Raw genomic sequence first — 17535 nt, forward strand, 5'->3', positions numbered from 1 at the left:
AGAGAAATGCAAATCAAAACAACTCTGAGGTATCACCTCACACCTAGCAGATTGGCTAAAATGAAAGAAGGGGAGAGTAATGAATGTTGGAGGGGATGTGGCAAAATTGGGACATTAATGCACTGCTGGTGGAGTTGTGAACTGATCCAACTATTCTGGATGGCAATTTGGAACTATGCTCAAAGGGCTATAAAAGAATGCCTGCCTTTTGATCCAGCCATACCATTGTTGGGTTTGTACCTCAAAGAGATCATAGATAAACAGATTTGTACAAAAATATTTATAGCTGCGCTTTTTGTGGTGGCAAAAAACTGGAAAATGAAGGGATGCCCTTCAGTTGGGGAATGGCTGAACAAATTGTGGTATATGCTGGTGATGGAGTACTATTGTGCTCAAAGGAATAGTAAACTAGAGGAATTCCAGGTGAACTGGAAAGACCTCCAGGAACTGATGCAGAGTGAAAGGAGCAGAGCCAGAAGAACACTGTACACAGAGACTGATATACTGTGGTAAAATCGAATGTAATGGACCTCTGTACTAGCAACAATGCAATGACACAGGACAGCTCTGAGGGATTTATGGTAAAGAAAGCTACCCACATTCAGAGGAAGGACTGCAGGAGAGGAAACATAGAAGAAAAACAATTGCCTTAACGCATGGATTGAGGTGGACATGATTGGGGATGTAGACTCAAAACTACCACACCAATGCAACTATCAACAATTTGGAAATAGGTCTTGATCAATGACACATGTTACAACCAGTGGAAATGTACGTCGGCCATGGGGGGGGGGGGGATGTGGGGGTGAAGGGGAAAGTAGGGGCATGAATCATGTAACCATGTTAAAAATGAATATTAGGGGGCAGCTGGGTAGCTCAGTGGATTGAGAGCCAGGCCTAGAGACAGGAGGTCCTAAGTTCAAATCCGGCCTTAGACACTTCCCAGCTGTGTGACCCTGGGCAAGTCACTTGACCCCCATTGCCTACCCTTACCAATCTCCCACCTATAAGTTAATACACAGAAGTTAAGGGTTTAAAATTTTAAAAAATGATTAAAAAAATGAATATTAATAAATGCTAAAAAAAAAAAAGAATTAAGTGGGGAGGGGGAGGTCTGTTACCCACATGTGACAGTAAGTGACAAATCAAAAACAAAGGACTGCCCTTTGGGCAGTCCAAAACAGTGCCGAGGCTGCCATTTGTCTACTTGAAATTGGAGGTGGATGCAGGAAGTGACAAAAGATGTTATCTTTTAAATATGATGATAACTTCCGGTGGAGGCAGTTGGCACTTTGAACTTAGTGTGGAAGGATCTCTGGTGAGACCTCAGACTGCTTCCCTTTGAATTGTCATGTGGGTAAATTAGGCTGACTCTCTTTTTCTTCCCTTGGCATTTATGGAGGCTCTAGCCTTAAGGAAGCCTCTCTTCTTAGAGGAGACCTTGTGGCTAGAAGTCTTGTTTAATTTACCTCTATGCCCCCTCTGCTGGGGCCTCTTAATCCCTACCTGGTTCAGGCCTCTGATCTGGGCCAGAATTTCTCTCAATTTCCCTACCTTCAACCTTCCTAATTGTAAATAAACCACCATAAAAGTCATCCTGATTTCGGTCTATTTTATTTTTAAATCGAGTTAATAGATTTCTGGCTACTATAACTTAAATACCTAGTTTCCCCTCTTACACTCTCTTCTACACATTAATCAAATGTTTGAAAACAATCCTTTCTTCCCTAAGTCTTCCTTTTTCCAAGTTTCCCTTCTTTCAATTCTTTTAACTGATTGTCATATGGCATAGTATTCATTCCCCTAAACATTCTGTCCACTTCCTTTGAACATGTCCTACTTTTCCAAAAATGTAACACTTGGGAATGAACACAACTCTCCAGGTCTGATCAGGGCATATTTCTCTTCTTAAGCTTCTCTTAAGGAAGGCTAAGATCATCTTGGATTTTTTAGCTGCCATGCTATTGAGCTTGCAATTCACTAAAAGCCCTAGAATTATTGACTTGTGGCAACAAGGTGGCAAAGTATTTATCAATAAAGTACCAGGCCTGGAGTTGGGAAGAACTGGGTTTAAATATGGCCTCAGCTGCTTTCAAGCTATGTGAGCTTTGAGCAAACCACTTAACACTGATTGCCTAGGCCTTGCCCTTCTCTTCTGTCTTAAAGTTGTCACTAAGACAGAAAGTAAAAGTTTAAATTTAAGAAAAAAAAATTAACTAGTCATATATAAAGTTGATTTTTTTTTAACCAAAGCATGGAACTTTTATCTGTATCCCTTTTAAATTTCTTCTTATCAAAATCACCCCATTATTTTAATTTGATAAATCATTTTAAATCCTGTCGTCCAATCTACTAACTATCCTTCCCTCCTTCCCCAACTTTACATCATGTGCAAATCTGATATACATGCTTTCATCCAAGTCAATGATAAAAATGCTTAAGGGCCTGAAGAACTAAGAACAAATATGTGAGATATTCCACTAGAGATAAGAATCAGTAAGGAATACTCCTTTGTGCTAAGTCATTCAATCAGCTCCAAATCCATGTAACTATATCCATGTTGGCAAAGGTGCGGCACAGATGCCCAGGCAAGGGGGCTGCTCCATTTCCTCCACAGCACCCAAAGACATTTTTCACATGTCCTACCCCTCTGCCCAGCAGCCCAATGCAAGCACTTCCTCCCTCTATTGTCTGGCTTGAAAGTGCAGTTTGGGTTTGCAATCTCAAAAATGTTTACCAATGCTGAATTATATCATTTCTACCTCATTACAAAGATAGCAAGAGAGACTATCAAATGCCTAAGTGGCTAGTAAATAAGCATGCAATAAATATAAATATATAGATAATATGATATGTAGATATAGAGATATATCATGTAGATTTATACCTATTATAAGAATTATAATTGGTTTTGGTCAAATTAAGAGTTATAAAAAGTTGTGGTCGCCATTTATAAAAATTAACTCTTAAGTCACGAGGCTGTCAGTAGCTTTAGTAGCTTTATTACAACAAGGTAGAGATAATAAAGAAAAGGAACTGTAGGAAGGAGGTAGAAAACATTGCCTTTCTAAATACCCTAAGTCCAGATCCGAATGCCTCCAGACCGTGAATGAGAAGACAAATGTGAATCTCACCAGAATCTGATGGTCTCCAGCCAAGTGTTTCACCAACCAAAGGACCAAGGACTGATGCCAAAGAGGTTGAGCCATAAAAGGCAGTCTCTAACAGCAAGGAGACAAGAGTTTCACCAGAGTAAGCGTCCCTCTTCAGCCTGAGTCACCCATACAGCAAGCTGAATCCAAAAGTCCACCAGAATCCAAGGTCTGAATCAGGAAGCCAAAATCAGAAGCTGCATCCGAAATGAGAATCCAAAATGGGAATCCAAAATCAGAGTCCAAAATAAGAATGCCTGACTTCCTGTTGGGTCTCACCTTATAAGCATTTTTCTCTACCCAACAGTTCTCTAATGTCACATCTCGGGAACCAATCATAGTTCTTTAATTTGTCTAGCACTGCGGGGTGGGGTGGAGGGGTTGGGGGATGTTGTGGAATCCACTTCTGGTCTTTGAGAGTATGAAATTTCTTTTCTAGTAAAAGGTTCTTCAAGTGTCTGTCTAAGTGTGAAAGGAAGAGCACTCCAAGTTCTTGATTAAGTTTTTTAAAAAAGGGAGTTAAAAATTCCTTTTCACCTATATATGTAGAAGAATGATATATATGTATATGTATGTATGGAGAGACAGAGAAAGAGAAGAGAGAGGAAGTCAGCTTTTAATAAAGTAGTCTAGTAACTATCAAAAAAGAAAAGGATGTTGGTCTGGCATGATCCTCTCTAATGGATGCTAACCAGCACATATTCTTCATCACTTCCTTTTCAAACTGATCACAACCATTTATTTTCCAATTTTGCCAAAAACAGAAGTCAAGGTCAATTGCCTTTGAAAATTCTGTCTTTTCTTTTATGAAAATTAGACATTCTGCTCATCAGTTTTGAAGACTTTCCCTATTTTCCACAATTTACCAAAGATCACACTTGGGAAATTACATCAACCATTTCAATCATCCTAAATTTTGCATCCTAGAATGCAATTTATCTTGGCATCTAAGTTGCTCTCTTTACCATCTTTATGCTTATATTTGGTTTCAAATTTCTAATAACCATTTCTATTTTATTGTTCCCAGTAAGAAAATCATTCTCTTTGTTATAAGAGGGGAAAATAAGATAACATAAGAGTGGCTAGTTCGACCTTCTCAGTTATCCAAAATCATCATCTCCACCCTAAGCAACAGTACTATCCTTCCTTTGATTTTCCTCTTACCCCAACCCCAAAGAAACTTTTTCAAAAAGTCCTTTGTGTCAGCACTAACACCTTCAGCTCACTCTGAGTGTGAATGTTCCTGATACTACTCTTAAAGGGTCATGTCATTCTTTTGCATGCATATTAAGTTACCTATTGCTATTTCTACCTTCTATACATGCCTTTGTTAAATGGATTGAGTTCCCAGTTGCAACCCCATGGATCTTCTTAGATCCTTCCCTTTGCTTGATCAATAAAATGGTTTTTTTTGTCTTCAGAAAGGTTAAACTGGATCATAAAAAAAGAGGAAAGGACCTATTATACAAAAATCTTTATAGCTGCTCTTTTTGTGGTGGCAAAGAATTGGAAATTGAAGGAATGCCCATCAAATGGGTAATGACCAAGAAAACTGTGGTATATGATAGTGATGAAATACTATTGTTTTATAAGAAACAATGAGTAGGATGATGTCACAAAAAAAACGTACATGAACTGAAGCAGAGTGAAATAAGCAGAATCAGAGAACACTGTTCATAGCAACAGCAATATTGTAGAATGATCAACTGTGAAAAACTTAGTGACTCTCAACAATACTATGATCCAGGACAATTCTGAAGGACTTAGGACAAAGAATGCTATCCACTTCCAGAGAAAGAACCGTTGGAGTCAGGTGCAGATCAAAGCATACTGTCTTCCACATTAGTTTATTTGTTTTATTTTGGGGTTTGGGTTTTATGAGTATTCTCTTGCAATAATGACCAATATGGATTGCATTATACTACATGTATAACCCAAATCGAATGTTTACCATCTCCAGGGAAGATACAAATGTAAAGGAACAAGCCTAATAGACACCTCATACTGAATGCTCATCTACGTCTTACACTCAACGTGTCGAAAACATAATTCTTTATTCTAGTTTTCCTCAAAGCCTTCCTTCCTCCTAGGTTTCCTACTCATATTGAGACCATCATGTTCTCCAGGCATCCCAGATTCAAAATCTCAGTGCCATTCCTGACTTCTCATTCTTTCAACTCCCATATCCAATCTGTTGTCAAGGGCTGTTGATTTAACCTTAATGACACCAATCATACACTCCTTTCCACTAACACTGCTTCAGGCTCTTATCTCCTGCCTAGACCACTGGAATAGCCTTCTGGTTGGTCTCCCTACCTCAGATTTCTTCCCACATCAATCCAATCTCCACTCAGCTGGCAAAAATGACCTTCCTAAATAAAATTTTTAAATAGAAAAAAATGACCTTCCTAAACTACAAGTCTTTTGGTAATGTCAACCCCCTACCCAAACTAGAGGTTCTTTATCACCTCTAGGATCAAAAATAAAATCCTTTCTTTGGTGTTAGAAACCCTGCATACCTTGGCCTTCCCTTATCTTTCTATCCCTCAAAGTACTCTTCAGTTTAGTGACACTGGGCTCCTTTGTGTATCTTGAACACAACACTCCATTTCCCAACTATGGGCATTTTTGATGGTTGGAATACTCAGCCTCCCTAGCTCTACCTCCTTCCTTCAAGCTTCTGCTCAAATTCCACCTTCTACAAGAAGTCTTTTGAGATCTCCTTAATGTTTGTGCCTTCCCTGTGTTCATCATCCCCAGGTTAGCTTGTATGTAGTGTCTTAAAACATAGGTTCTTAGAATGCTGTGAACTCTTTGAACTCTTTCTACCTTTATGTCCCCAGAACTTAGCACAGTATCAGGCACATGGTAGGCAATTAATAAATGTTTCCTGAGACTTCTGGGCTAAGATGGACACAGAGTAGAAGCAAGGGTCTTCTCTTCACCACCACCGACCAATATAAAGTACCTCAATAGGACAAAAAATCAAAATCAGACGAGTGAAGTGGCTCTACTGTAGGGTACAACTTTGAAGGTAGGCAGGATTTGGGCATTTCTACACTATAAGGGGGTAAAATTACTCCTACCAAAGCATGAATTGATTATCCTCCCCCACTCCAATCTACAGTGCCAGAATCAGAGTGAGCCCAGGGCAATCTCTAGGTTCTCAGGGAGGCTGGTTGAAGACACCACAGACTTACCCCTGAGGGCAGTGGGACTTGGGACCCCAGGAGGATGAGGAATGCAGAGCTTGGACACAGAGAGGGGCTGCACACAGCTGACACTGAAGAGACTGAAAAATGAAGAGACTGAAAAAATAGCCTCAAGGCAAAAACTCGCTCTGTAGTTCGGTTCACAGAGACCTGCTTACCCTCCTCATTCAGAGTTCTGACTGGGAAGGGAGGAAAAAACTAATACAACAATGGCTACCAACACCCAAGAACTACAATCTACAACCACCAAAAAAAAAAAAGAAGAAGAAAAAAAACTTTGACCTTGGATAATTTCTATGGAGAAAAATAAGAGTCTACAGAGGAGACAGCAGAGGGTGACAAACAAGCAAACACATCCAAACATTCCCCCAAAAATGAAAATTGGTCACAAGCTCTCCAGGAAATCAGAATGGAGGTGGAGAACCAAGTAAGAAAGATAGAACAAACTTGGCAAGAAAAGTGGGAAACAGTTCAAAAAGGAAATAACAGTTTAAAAGAGTAGAGAGAGAGAAAAGGTGCCAAACTTTCTCTTTTATACTTTCCCTGACACCTCCCTCAAAGGAAGTGGGAGGTGTCAAGGGAAGTTGTAGCAGAGAGCCCTGGAAGTTGTAATCTTCCAGGGCTTACAACAATTTCAAATGACACACTGGTCAGAATATTTGGTCTAAAAAGAATAATCACCTTAATGGCTTCTGCCGCTTTTTGAAGAATGAAATTATTATGTCAAGTCAAGCATTTTTTGGCTACTCTGCTGTAAAATACCAACAGAATATCCTGATAGTACTAGATCATGTGTCTCAGTTAAGTTTGTAAAATTTTCCTGACTATTCTACATTTTTTTGCTTTCTAGTTGAGTAGAAAAGTAACAACACAAAATCTGTTCTCAACACAAAATCTGTTCTCCTTTCAATGACTCTCACCCAAATAAATGTTCTATACTACACTTCCTTCAGAAGCAGCTAATGTTGCAGTGTATAGAGCAATGGACCTGGAGTCAGGAAGACCCAACTTCAAATCTAGTCTTGGACATTTATTGACTGGGTGATCCTGAGCAAGTCACTTAACCTCTTTCTGCCTCAGTTTCCTCAACTGTAAAATGGAGATAATAATTGCACCATACCTCCAAGGTTATTGTGAGGACCAAATGAGATATTTGTAAAGTACTTTATACAGTACCATATAAATATTTATCCCCTGCCCTTCACCTTCCTTAGCTGATAACATTTAGAACTGGGAGAGACCTTAGAGGTCATCTAAATCCAGCAACCTACACTACAGATAAAGATACTTAGACCCAGAAAGTTTAAGTGACTTGCTGACTGTTATCCAACAAGTAGTATGAACTAACATTCAAAATTGGGTTCTTTGATTCCAGAATCAGGATATATACTCCACCTTGGCAACAACCTGTTCTAATTCCTGGATTTCCTCATATAATAATAATGATAAGAATACTTTTATGTAGCACTATAAGGTTTGTAATAAATCTTATATATATAATCTCATTCAATCCTCAAAACAACCCTAATTAGTCCTAGAAATATTATCTTCCTTTTATAGATGAGGAAGAGACTCAGAGAAGGTAAGAGTCCTCATTCAAACATGGATATTTTCTGTTCCTAAATCCAATATTTTTTCCACTATATTCTGCTGCTTATCATATGAATTTATGAGCTTAATATACAATGCTACTCCACCTGAATCCCAATTTTAGAGATAAAAGGGAAGAACACTGATGGGAGAAATAAGGAAGGGTACAGGTCAGGAATAATCCCAATTACAATCTACAAAGAAGACATAAAGGAATGATGTCCAAATTCTGATATGTGTGACCCGATTTAAGTCAATTTATTGCCATGGACTTCACTTCAGTAAATTAAAAGATTTGAAATTAAGGATTTGATATGTGATTTTATTGGCATAAGGAACTCCCAGGTAAGGAAACTCTTTTTACAAATGCAAGCAGACACACTCTCTAAGAAATAAGAGATTAAATGATGTATCAGGAGAGACTTGAACCCAGGTCCTTCCTGATTTTAAGATCTGCTTTCTCTATCAACTATGCCATGCTGCTACTCAAAAATATTTGTGTGCCATCCATGAGTAGGGAACCATCCCAATCTAACTTGAATCATTCCAATTCATCATATGTGCTGATTATACTTTTCAGGCCTCACGCTTATCATATAACATTGTACATTTTAGTTATCTGTACTGGTGTCTTATTTTCTTCTAGTAAACTATGTGATAGCAAGATCTGAATTTTACCTAAACTTCATATCTTCCCCTACTCTCAATAAAAAGACAGAGCTATGCATAATGTAAGGGGGCTTAAAAATGTTTTTTGGTTAATTAGTTAACCTAACTAATTAACCTTTTACCTCTAACATTCTATAGATTTACACAAGTATGAGTTCTCTTTTATCTAGTATCAGTTAGATCTTGATAATTCACAAAGATATAGCAAAGAGGCAGATAGATGGCACAGTGGATGGAGCCCTGGGCCCGAGCTCAGATTTGGCCTCAAACAGTTAAGCTGGGCAAGTCACTTAACTTCTCTGTTTGCTTTCATCCATAAGAGAAGGAAATAGCAAACCATTCCAGTACCTATTGCCAAGAAAACTCCATTTGTAGTCCACAGGGTCACGAAGAATCAGCTATGACTTAATGACTGAATGAATAACAACTAGGATAGCACAAGACATTCATCATTCTACCTTGTCAAGTATAAAGAATATCACTTGGTGACAAAATGTACTGAGGACATCAAACAAAGGTTTATTGATCAACTGTTACTTGTTTAAAGGACTAAAGTCCTAGTCTAAGGCCCGATCCTGACAGAAAGTGACCTTGCTTTCCCAGTAGCCACAATCTGGGCAGGTCCTGCAAACTGAAAAGTTTCAAGAAAAGCCTTGACTGCTTGAGACTTATTCTAGGCCTTGAGATTTCCTGGGAAGGCTGGGAACCAGGTAAAGCAGAATTTTTGGCCACAGCTCAGTATGAAACATCAGCTGAGGCTACAAGATACATCTGGTAACAGAAATGAGACTAGAACCCAGATCTCCTGACTCCCATAGCTGGAACAAGCAGGGCAGCATTACAAAATTAAGGCATGTCTGGTATAGATTAGCTATTAAAAACCTATTATACAGGGGCAGCTGGGTAGCTCAGTGGATTGAGAGCCAGGCCTAGAGACAGGAGGTCGTAGGTTCAAATCTGGCCTCAGACATTTCCCAGCTGTGTGACCCTGGGCAAGTCACTTGACCCCCATTGCCTACCCTTGCCAATCTTCCACCTATAAGTCAATACACAGAAGTTAAGGGTTTAAAATTTAAAAAAAAACAAAAACAAACAAACTGTTATACAGAAGGCCATTCAGGGTCACTGGAGCCATCTTTGACTTTCTTCTATTGCTATCCAATCAAAGGCAAATTTTAGATAATTCTCCTCCACAATATCTCTTGCATCTGTCAGTCAATAAACATCTACTAAACAACTACCAATGCCTCAGACACTGTGCTCAATTCATTGGTACAAAGACAGGAAGAAGACAAGCTGTGCCCATGAGGAGCTCAAACTAATTAGGGAGATACCCAAAAAGAACTTGAAAAAGGATGGCAGGGAGGAAGGGGAAGGAAAGGCACTGGGGCAAGAGGGTGAGGGAGGGCAGTATGATGTAATTCAGAAGAGGAAATAAGATGGCATCATCCCTGGACACACAACTAAAAGGGAGGATCTGGGAAAAAACCTCAAGAGGGGAAAGAGGTACCCAACGTGGGTTTCAGAGCTGACTGTAATTTTGCAGGATGATGAGATTCTTGAGACCATAATGAAGTCCAGAACACTGGGATGCTCCCGCAACTGGCTCTGAGCACCTCCTGCCCATACTATTCTAATAACTTAATTACTGATCACCCTGCTTTCAGTCTAACCCCATCCAGTACATCCTGTAGATGACTGCCAAATAATCCTGCAACACCAAACTCTGCCATGCCCCTACTCAAAATTCTTCAATGGCAGAACTTATCCTACATTATAAAGCAGTAACTAGTGGCTCAGTAGATTGAGAGCCAGGCCTAGAGATGGGAGAAACTGGGTTCAAATCTGGCCTCAGACACTTCCTAGCTTTGTGACCCTGGGCAAGTCACTTAACCCCCATTGCCTAGCTTTTACCAGTCTTCTAGCTTGGAGCCAATACACAGTATTGAAGGTAAGGGTTTAAAAAAAATTAAATTAAATTAAATTAAAAAAAAAAATTAAAGCAGTAACTAGAATAGTCCTTAACGAATCATACACAGTAACATAAACACAAGCTGATAAAACTACTGGGAAAATTGGAAAGCAATACAGGAAAAATTAAACTTAGAGCAGTATCTCACATCGTATAACACAAAAGGCTACCTATGAATTGAAAACATAAACTAGGTTTTTTTTTAAAAGGATTATATTAAAGACAAATTAGACCACCCAATCTAGAAAACAATTTAGAATTATACTTCAAAAGTTACTATACTGTACATACCTTGTGAACCACTATACCACTTCTTGGGTTCTACCCCAACAAGAGTAAAGAAAGAAGAAAAGATCTTATATGTGCAAAAATATTATATCGCCTCCTTCTGTAGTTGCAAAGATGTGGAAGCTACAGAGGTACCCATTAATTGGGAAATGGATAAACAAACGATGGCATATAAATGCAATAGAATACTACTGTATTGTAAGAAACAATGAAGAGGGAAGCAGCTAGGTGGCTCTGTAGAGAAAGCCAATACTGGAGATTGGGAGATCCTGGGTTCAAGTTTGACCTCAGATACTTCCTAACTATGTGACCCTGAGCAAGTCATTTAACCTCCATCGCCTAGTCCATACCACTCTTTTGCCCCACAACCAATATACAGTATTGATTTTTTTTTTCAAACCCTTATCTTCTGCCAATATTATATATTGGTTCTAAGGCAGAAGGGAGGTATGGGTGAGGCAATGGGGGTTAAGTGACTTGCCCAGGTTCACATAGCTAAGAAGTGACTAGGGCCAAATTTGAACCCAGAACCTCCCATCTCTAGACCGGGTTCTCAATCTACTGAGCTACCCAGATGCCCCACAAAGTATTGATTCTAAGACAGAAAGTAAAGGTTTAAAAAAAAAAAGAAAAAGAAAAAACAAAAGAAACAATGATGAAGATTTTTCAGATCAAATCTGGGAAGGTTTGCAGGAACTGATACAGAATGAAGTGAGCAGAATCAGGAGAACAATTTATACTGTTAATAACTTAGCAAAAGTAAACAATTGTGAAAGATTTAAGAACTCTGATCTACGCAATGACTAACTATGATTCTAGAGAACTAAAGCCCTACTCTAACACTCAGTGCTACTTACCTCCTGACAAAGGAGTTAGTCTTAAAATACAAAATGAGATACCACTTATTTTTTTAACATGGCCAATATGGGAATTTGTTCTGTTTGACTATATTTGTAACAGGCATTTTGTTTTTCTTCCAACCCCCCCCCCCAAGAAGGGGAAAAGTGGGAGAGGAAAAAAAATGCTTATTAAATAATAATATCAAAAAGATATAATGAGAATGTGGCAGCTAGGTGGCAAAGTGGATAAAGTGCCAGGTCTACAGGAAAAGACTCTTCTTCTTTGGTTCAAATCTAGTTTCAGACACTAACTGTGTGACCCTGAGCAAGTCATTTAACCTTCATTACCTAGTCCTTACTGCATTTCTATCTCGGAACCAATACTCAGTATTGACTTTAAGACAGAAGTTAAGGCTTTCTAAAAAAAAAAAAAATTTCTGGAAATACACAGAGAAATAATTCCAACAATGAATAAAAAATAGGATTCTTCAAAAAGAGAATGAGATGGATGCCCAGGATAACTCATCAACCAATTTAGAGCTTAAAAAGAAATACAGAAGAGATAAAAGCAAGAGTAGGTTAAAAAAGATAAATTTAAGGTTATATATAGTCCTGAAAAAAAAGTGCCAAGAGTAGTAATGCTCAGAATAAATGGAAGGAAGCTGTTAAAGGGAAGCAAAGGACAACATAAAGGGATTTTATTTTTCTTTTTTAAAGAGAAAACAGAAACTCATAGAAGGGATCAAACTTTTGCTTGGAGGGTATATGGAAAGATTACTAAAAGAAGACAGAACTATTCAATCCTTATTTCATTTGTTTTCCTTACAAAGGAGAATGGACCTTTGCACTGAAAATGGCAGAATAAAAAATGATTAACAGGGATTTCAAACCCAAAATACAGAAAGAAAAGAAAAGGGCACCTAGTTGCTCATGACAAATTTTATCACTTGACCTGGAAGAATGATTTATTCAAACACTAAAGGAACAAGCAGACATGACTGTTGAGTTAATAATATTTGAAAGATCAATTAAAAAAAGGGCAATGCACTTATGAAAGAGAAATGTCCATGTTTTTAATGAAAAGATCAGATCTTGCAAACTATAAACCAATCATGTTGACTTTGATTCTTGGGGAAATTATTATTTTTTTTATATTTTATTTTCCCAATTACATGTAATTACAATTGTCAACATACATTTCCCCAAATTATAAGAATCAAATTGTTTCCCTCCCTTGGCCCTTCCCTGATATTCTTGGGGCAGTTATTACATAGTTATTGGCCATCTAGAAAGGGAAGCAGTGGTTTCAAAGAAGCAACATAGCTTCATCAAGATCAGGTCATACCAGCCAAAATTAGCTATGGTTTATTTAGATTTTTAAAAAGCTGAAGTATCTCCAGAGAAAGAATTGTTGGAGTCATGGATGCAGATAAAAACATACTATCTTTCACAGTGTTATTGTAAGAGGGAGATTTTAGGTATTTATAGATATGTATTTAAAATGTGGTCACCAGGAATCAGCAATTCAGATTGATTCCATAATTAAAATAGACCCAATGGTTTTATTTTGGGAGTTGGGTTATATATGAATGTGCTCTTAAAACAATGACCAATATGGAAGTGGGTTTTGCATGATAATAACTTTTTTTTTCTTAAAAACCTTACCTTCCATCTTGGGGTCAATACTACGTATTGGCTCCAAGGCAGAAGAGTGGTAAGGGTAGGCAATGGGGGTCAAGTGACTTGCCCAGGGTCACACAGCTGAAAAGTGTCTGACACCAGATTTGAACTTAGGACCTCCCTTCTCTAGGCCTGGCTCTCAATCCACTGAGCTACCCAGCTGCTCCCCCCTCCCATGCCCCACCATAATAACATTTTTTTAAAAAGTTAAGGTATCTCAAACAATTCTTGAGAATGTCATGTGAACAAAACAAAAATACAACTAAAAGGATTTAAATAGTTGCTAATTGGTTCAATGTCAACATGACAATTTGTCTCCAGGGGTATCCCAGGAATCTGTGCTAGTCCTTGTGTTATCTAACATTTTTATTGGTGATTTGGATAAAGGCAAAGATAGCCTGCTTGTCAAATTTGCAGATTATAAAAGGTAAAAGCAATATACAGTTTCCTCATCTGTAAAATGAGCTGGAGAAAGAAGTGACAAAAAAATCCCAAATGGGGTTACAGATGGAGTCAGACAAGATTGAACAATAAGCTTCCAGGAATAGAGGTTATAGTTCACTGTCACTGCTTCCCTTTCTAAATGTCTAACAACTATCTCTATAATAATCCTTTCTAGAATTTTCCTAGGAATGAAAGTTAAGCTCAGTGGCTTATAGTTTGCAGACCACCGTCTTTTCACTTGTTATCACCATTGTCAGACACCATCTGGAGTACTGTATTTAGTTTTAGAAGTCATGGTCTTTGAAAAGGGTAGCTAGGTAGCCAATGGATACAAAGGCCTGGAGTAGGATGACCTAGGTTCAAATCTAACTTCTTTGTGAATTTGGGAAAGTCATTTAACTCTGATTGCCTAGCCCTTGCCCTTCTGTCTTAAGAGTTGTTACTAAGACTGAAAGTAAGAGAAAAAAAATTATCTGGGGACACTGAGAAAGAGTTACTTCCCTAAGGAATCTAAAGATCAGGATGGGTCACTGGTGGACTTAAAACTGAGTTTTCCTGGCTTCTTAGCTCACCATAATGCTTCTCACTGAATTTATACAATGTAAGGTAATTTAACCTGCATTGGCAAAGGAAGTTCCTCACTAGGAGCTCCTTTACCTGAGGAAAACAGGTCTGGATCCCCCAAAAAAACTATGTATGTCATATCACCAGGTCCAGATGAATGCTATCTTTTAGGAACTAGGCATTTAGTGGAGTGGATAAAGCACAGGCCTAGGGTTAGGATAGTCTTTAACAGTTCAAAATCTAGCCTCAAGACACCTAACAGGCTATATAACCCATGGCTAGTCACTTAGTTAAGGTAGTTGATGTTAAATCCATTTACAATTTTGTAAAATAGGTGTAAATAGGTATAACAGTAACTACCTCAAAGGGTAGTTGTGAGAATCAAATTAGATTATTTGTAAAGTTCCTGGTACATAGTAGACACAATATAAATGTTTATTCCCTTCCCCTCTTCCTGTGTGTGTGGAGAAACAAATACCAGTTTCAACATTTGGTCCTTACAACCTGTGTAATCTTGGGTAAATCATTTCCCTGAACCCCAGAGTTTCCTTCTATACCACAATCCCTCCTTCAGGGCTTTAAGATTTAAAAAAAAAAAAATCCTGGCCACAAGGAAGAGGGCAATCATAGTAAGTTTTACATTCCAGACTTAGATCTGGAAAGGTCCTTAGAGGTCACCTGCAGTTTAATATCAACCAGAAAATTCGAACCAAGAATCCGCTGCCTCGCCCCTCCCCCACATACCCAAGTGCCAGAGAACCTGGAACAACCTGGAGGGTTCCCCAGAAGAACTAGACAATTAAGAACTCGACAACTTAGTTTCATTTAGGCAATTTTCCAGCCTGTGACAACGCTCTGGGAAGATTTTCGCTGTAATTCAAGTGCGCACCCGCGCGACGAGGTATACGTGTGTATAGGTGCTGGGGCGGGGGATGGGCCGCACGATGAACACAGAGCGCTCCGCTTGCTGGCACCATGGTAGCCGCTGGGGCAGGCATGGGCCGTGACCGAGAAGGAGGAGAACGAGGCACGCGCGGCTGGGACACAGGAGGGCCCCGCCCCCTCCCCTTCCCATCCAGCCCCTTCCCATACCGCGCAGGCTCCGTGCCCCCTCCCCACCCCACCTCCCGCACGCCGCGGAGTCCAGCCTCTCTTCGGCCTGCCCCGGACCCCAGGCCCAACTACTCACCGAGCCCAGCCCTGGGCGCAGAATGCGGAGGAGGAGGCTCATGTTGGAGAGTCCCAGACCAGCTTAGCTCCTCCTGGCTGCTCACTCACCTCCTCAACTAGACTAACTGGGACTGGGAGGGTAAAATTGAGCTTCCGCCCGCGGGACCCGGACCTCCCCCGCCCCAAGCATTCCCCTCCCCCCTCCCCGGGAAGGGTCTGCCCCACGAAGGGAGGGGCGGCGCATTTCCGCCCCCTTCTTGCCCGCCCCTTCCTCTCTCTTTCCAGCATTCTCTTTCCCCTTCGTACTTCTTGATTTTTCTCCTCTGCTTTCATTCCTCTCCTTTCCAGCCTTTTCCATCTCTCTCTTTCCTTTCTCTCTTCTCCTCATTTATATCTAATCTCTCCTTTCTCTCTCTGCTCCCTTTCAGTCTTCCTCTGCCCCTCTCTTTTCTTCCTTTCTTTGTTTTATGTTCTTTATGTTCTCTCTTCCCTATCTTCACTCCGTTTTCTCTTCCTGCTCATCTTTTTCTTTCCCTCCTTTTTTTACCCTTCCTCAGCCAGGAGTTCAAGGAATTTCCAAATCTAGACCAAGGAAAAGGGAGAGATTGCTTTTAAAATCAGCTCACTGATTTCAAGATTTTAGGGTTTTGACCATGACAGTGCCTCAATGCTAGAGACCCATCATTTCCCACTTATGGCTTGTTTCCACATCTGTAACATGGAAATGACCAGCCTGCTTCTTGACTAAGAATAATATTGGGACAATTGTATTATGTATTATCAGGGAAAATTACATCTACTAGGTAATTTATTAACACTTTGCAGATACAGAAGAAACATGATTATTAAAAATGATTTTTTTTGGACTACAAAAGGATTTTGTCTTGAAGATATTTGTCAATTTTCTGCAGATTTAGAAAGTCAGACTTTTGTCAAGAGATGTTTCAGGCAAAAGAATCAGTCGGTTGTTATAAATGGAAAGTTGATCGTGGAGATAGGAAGACTTAATATTGTTACGTGTGTTGACTGGGGAAAAAAACAGGGAACTATTAAATAGTCGGAAAAAAAAACACTAATTAAGGAAAGGGGCTCAGTGCTAAATTAGGCTTCCACAGAGAGCTTCGCACTTCACTAGGCTTGAGACTGTCTCAGGTCACTGACCCCTGGGAGAGTCAACTGCGGCACAATTGACAACTGCAAGGAGCCATTAAAGTGGGAAGCTTAAATACCTTTCCAGGGGTTCCTTGGGGCTGAAGATGAGAGGGATAGTTGATTGACTTTGCAATGGTAACAAAGGAAACCATAGAGTCCAGACCGTGAGGGGCTGGGCACCTTGGTAAAGGACTTTGGCCTAAGGGTAGAAACCTTTGGGACAAAAGAGATACTTTACATCAGCTGGGGATTAGTGCCACCACTTAAACTACTTTAAGGTCCATTGTTAGTCTGAGACTCCAGTAGTTGGACTTTCCCCTCAGGGAGAAACTCCCTAGACTTGGTCAAACTTTAGGCTTTCACCTTCAAGCTAACTAAACTGGGGTTATCGAATCTTACTAAACTGCAAATTTGGGGGCTTCTAGATTCCATGTTGACACATTGAATGTAGTGAATGTAAAGCTGGCCTCCGAACCAGGAATAGATCAAAACAATTAGTACCTGAGCCTGGAGAAAGGAAGACCTAAATTCAAGTCTGACCTCTCATATTTCTTAGCTGTGTAGTCCTAGGCAAGTCAGCCTCAGATTGTCTGACAAAAGGATCCCCTGGAGAAGGTAGTGTTGTGGGGATCAGATAAGATAATTTTATAAGGTGTTTAGTACTGTTACTAGCAAATAGTGAAGGAATTAAGGGGATTAGGACAGAAAATTAATTGTAGAAATAGAGTGAACAACACCAACGACCCCATCTTTTGACTCAATTCTGGAGCTGGCTTAATTTCTATTCAAATATGGGTCCAGTC

General features: G+C 39.6%; 1 protein-coding gene across 1 annotated transcript in view; it reads right to left on the reverse strand.

Moving 5' to 3' along the window:
* Positions 1–15693, reverse strand: part of LOC123234900 — a 45031-nt gene extending 29338 nt beyond the window's left edge. Inside the window, exon 1 of the mRNA XM_044660911.1 lies at positions 15600–15693. Within this exon, the coding sequence (XP_044516846.1) occupies positions 15600–15641 (42 nt within the window). The 5' untranslated portion in view covers positions 15642–15693. The remainder of the gene's footprint in view (positions 1–15599) is intronic.
* Positions 15694–17535: the final 1842 nt, after the last annotated feature.

Source organism: Gracilinanus agilis, chromosome 1 (genome assembly GCF_016433145.1).
Source record: "Gracilinanus agilis isolate LMUSP501 chromosome 1, AgileGrace, whole genome shotgun sequence".
NCBI lineage: Eukaryota > Metazoa > Chordata > Mammalia > Didelphimorphia > Didelphidae > Gracilinanus > Gracilinanus agilis.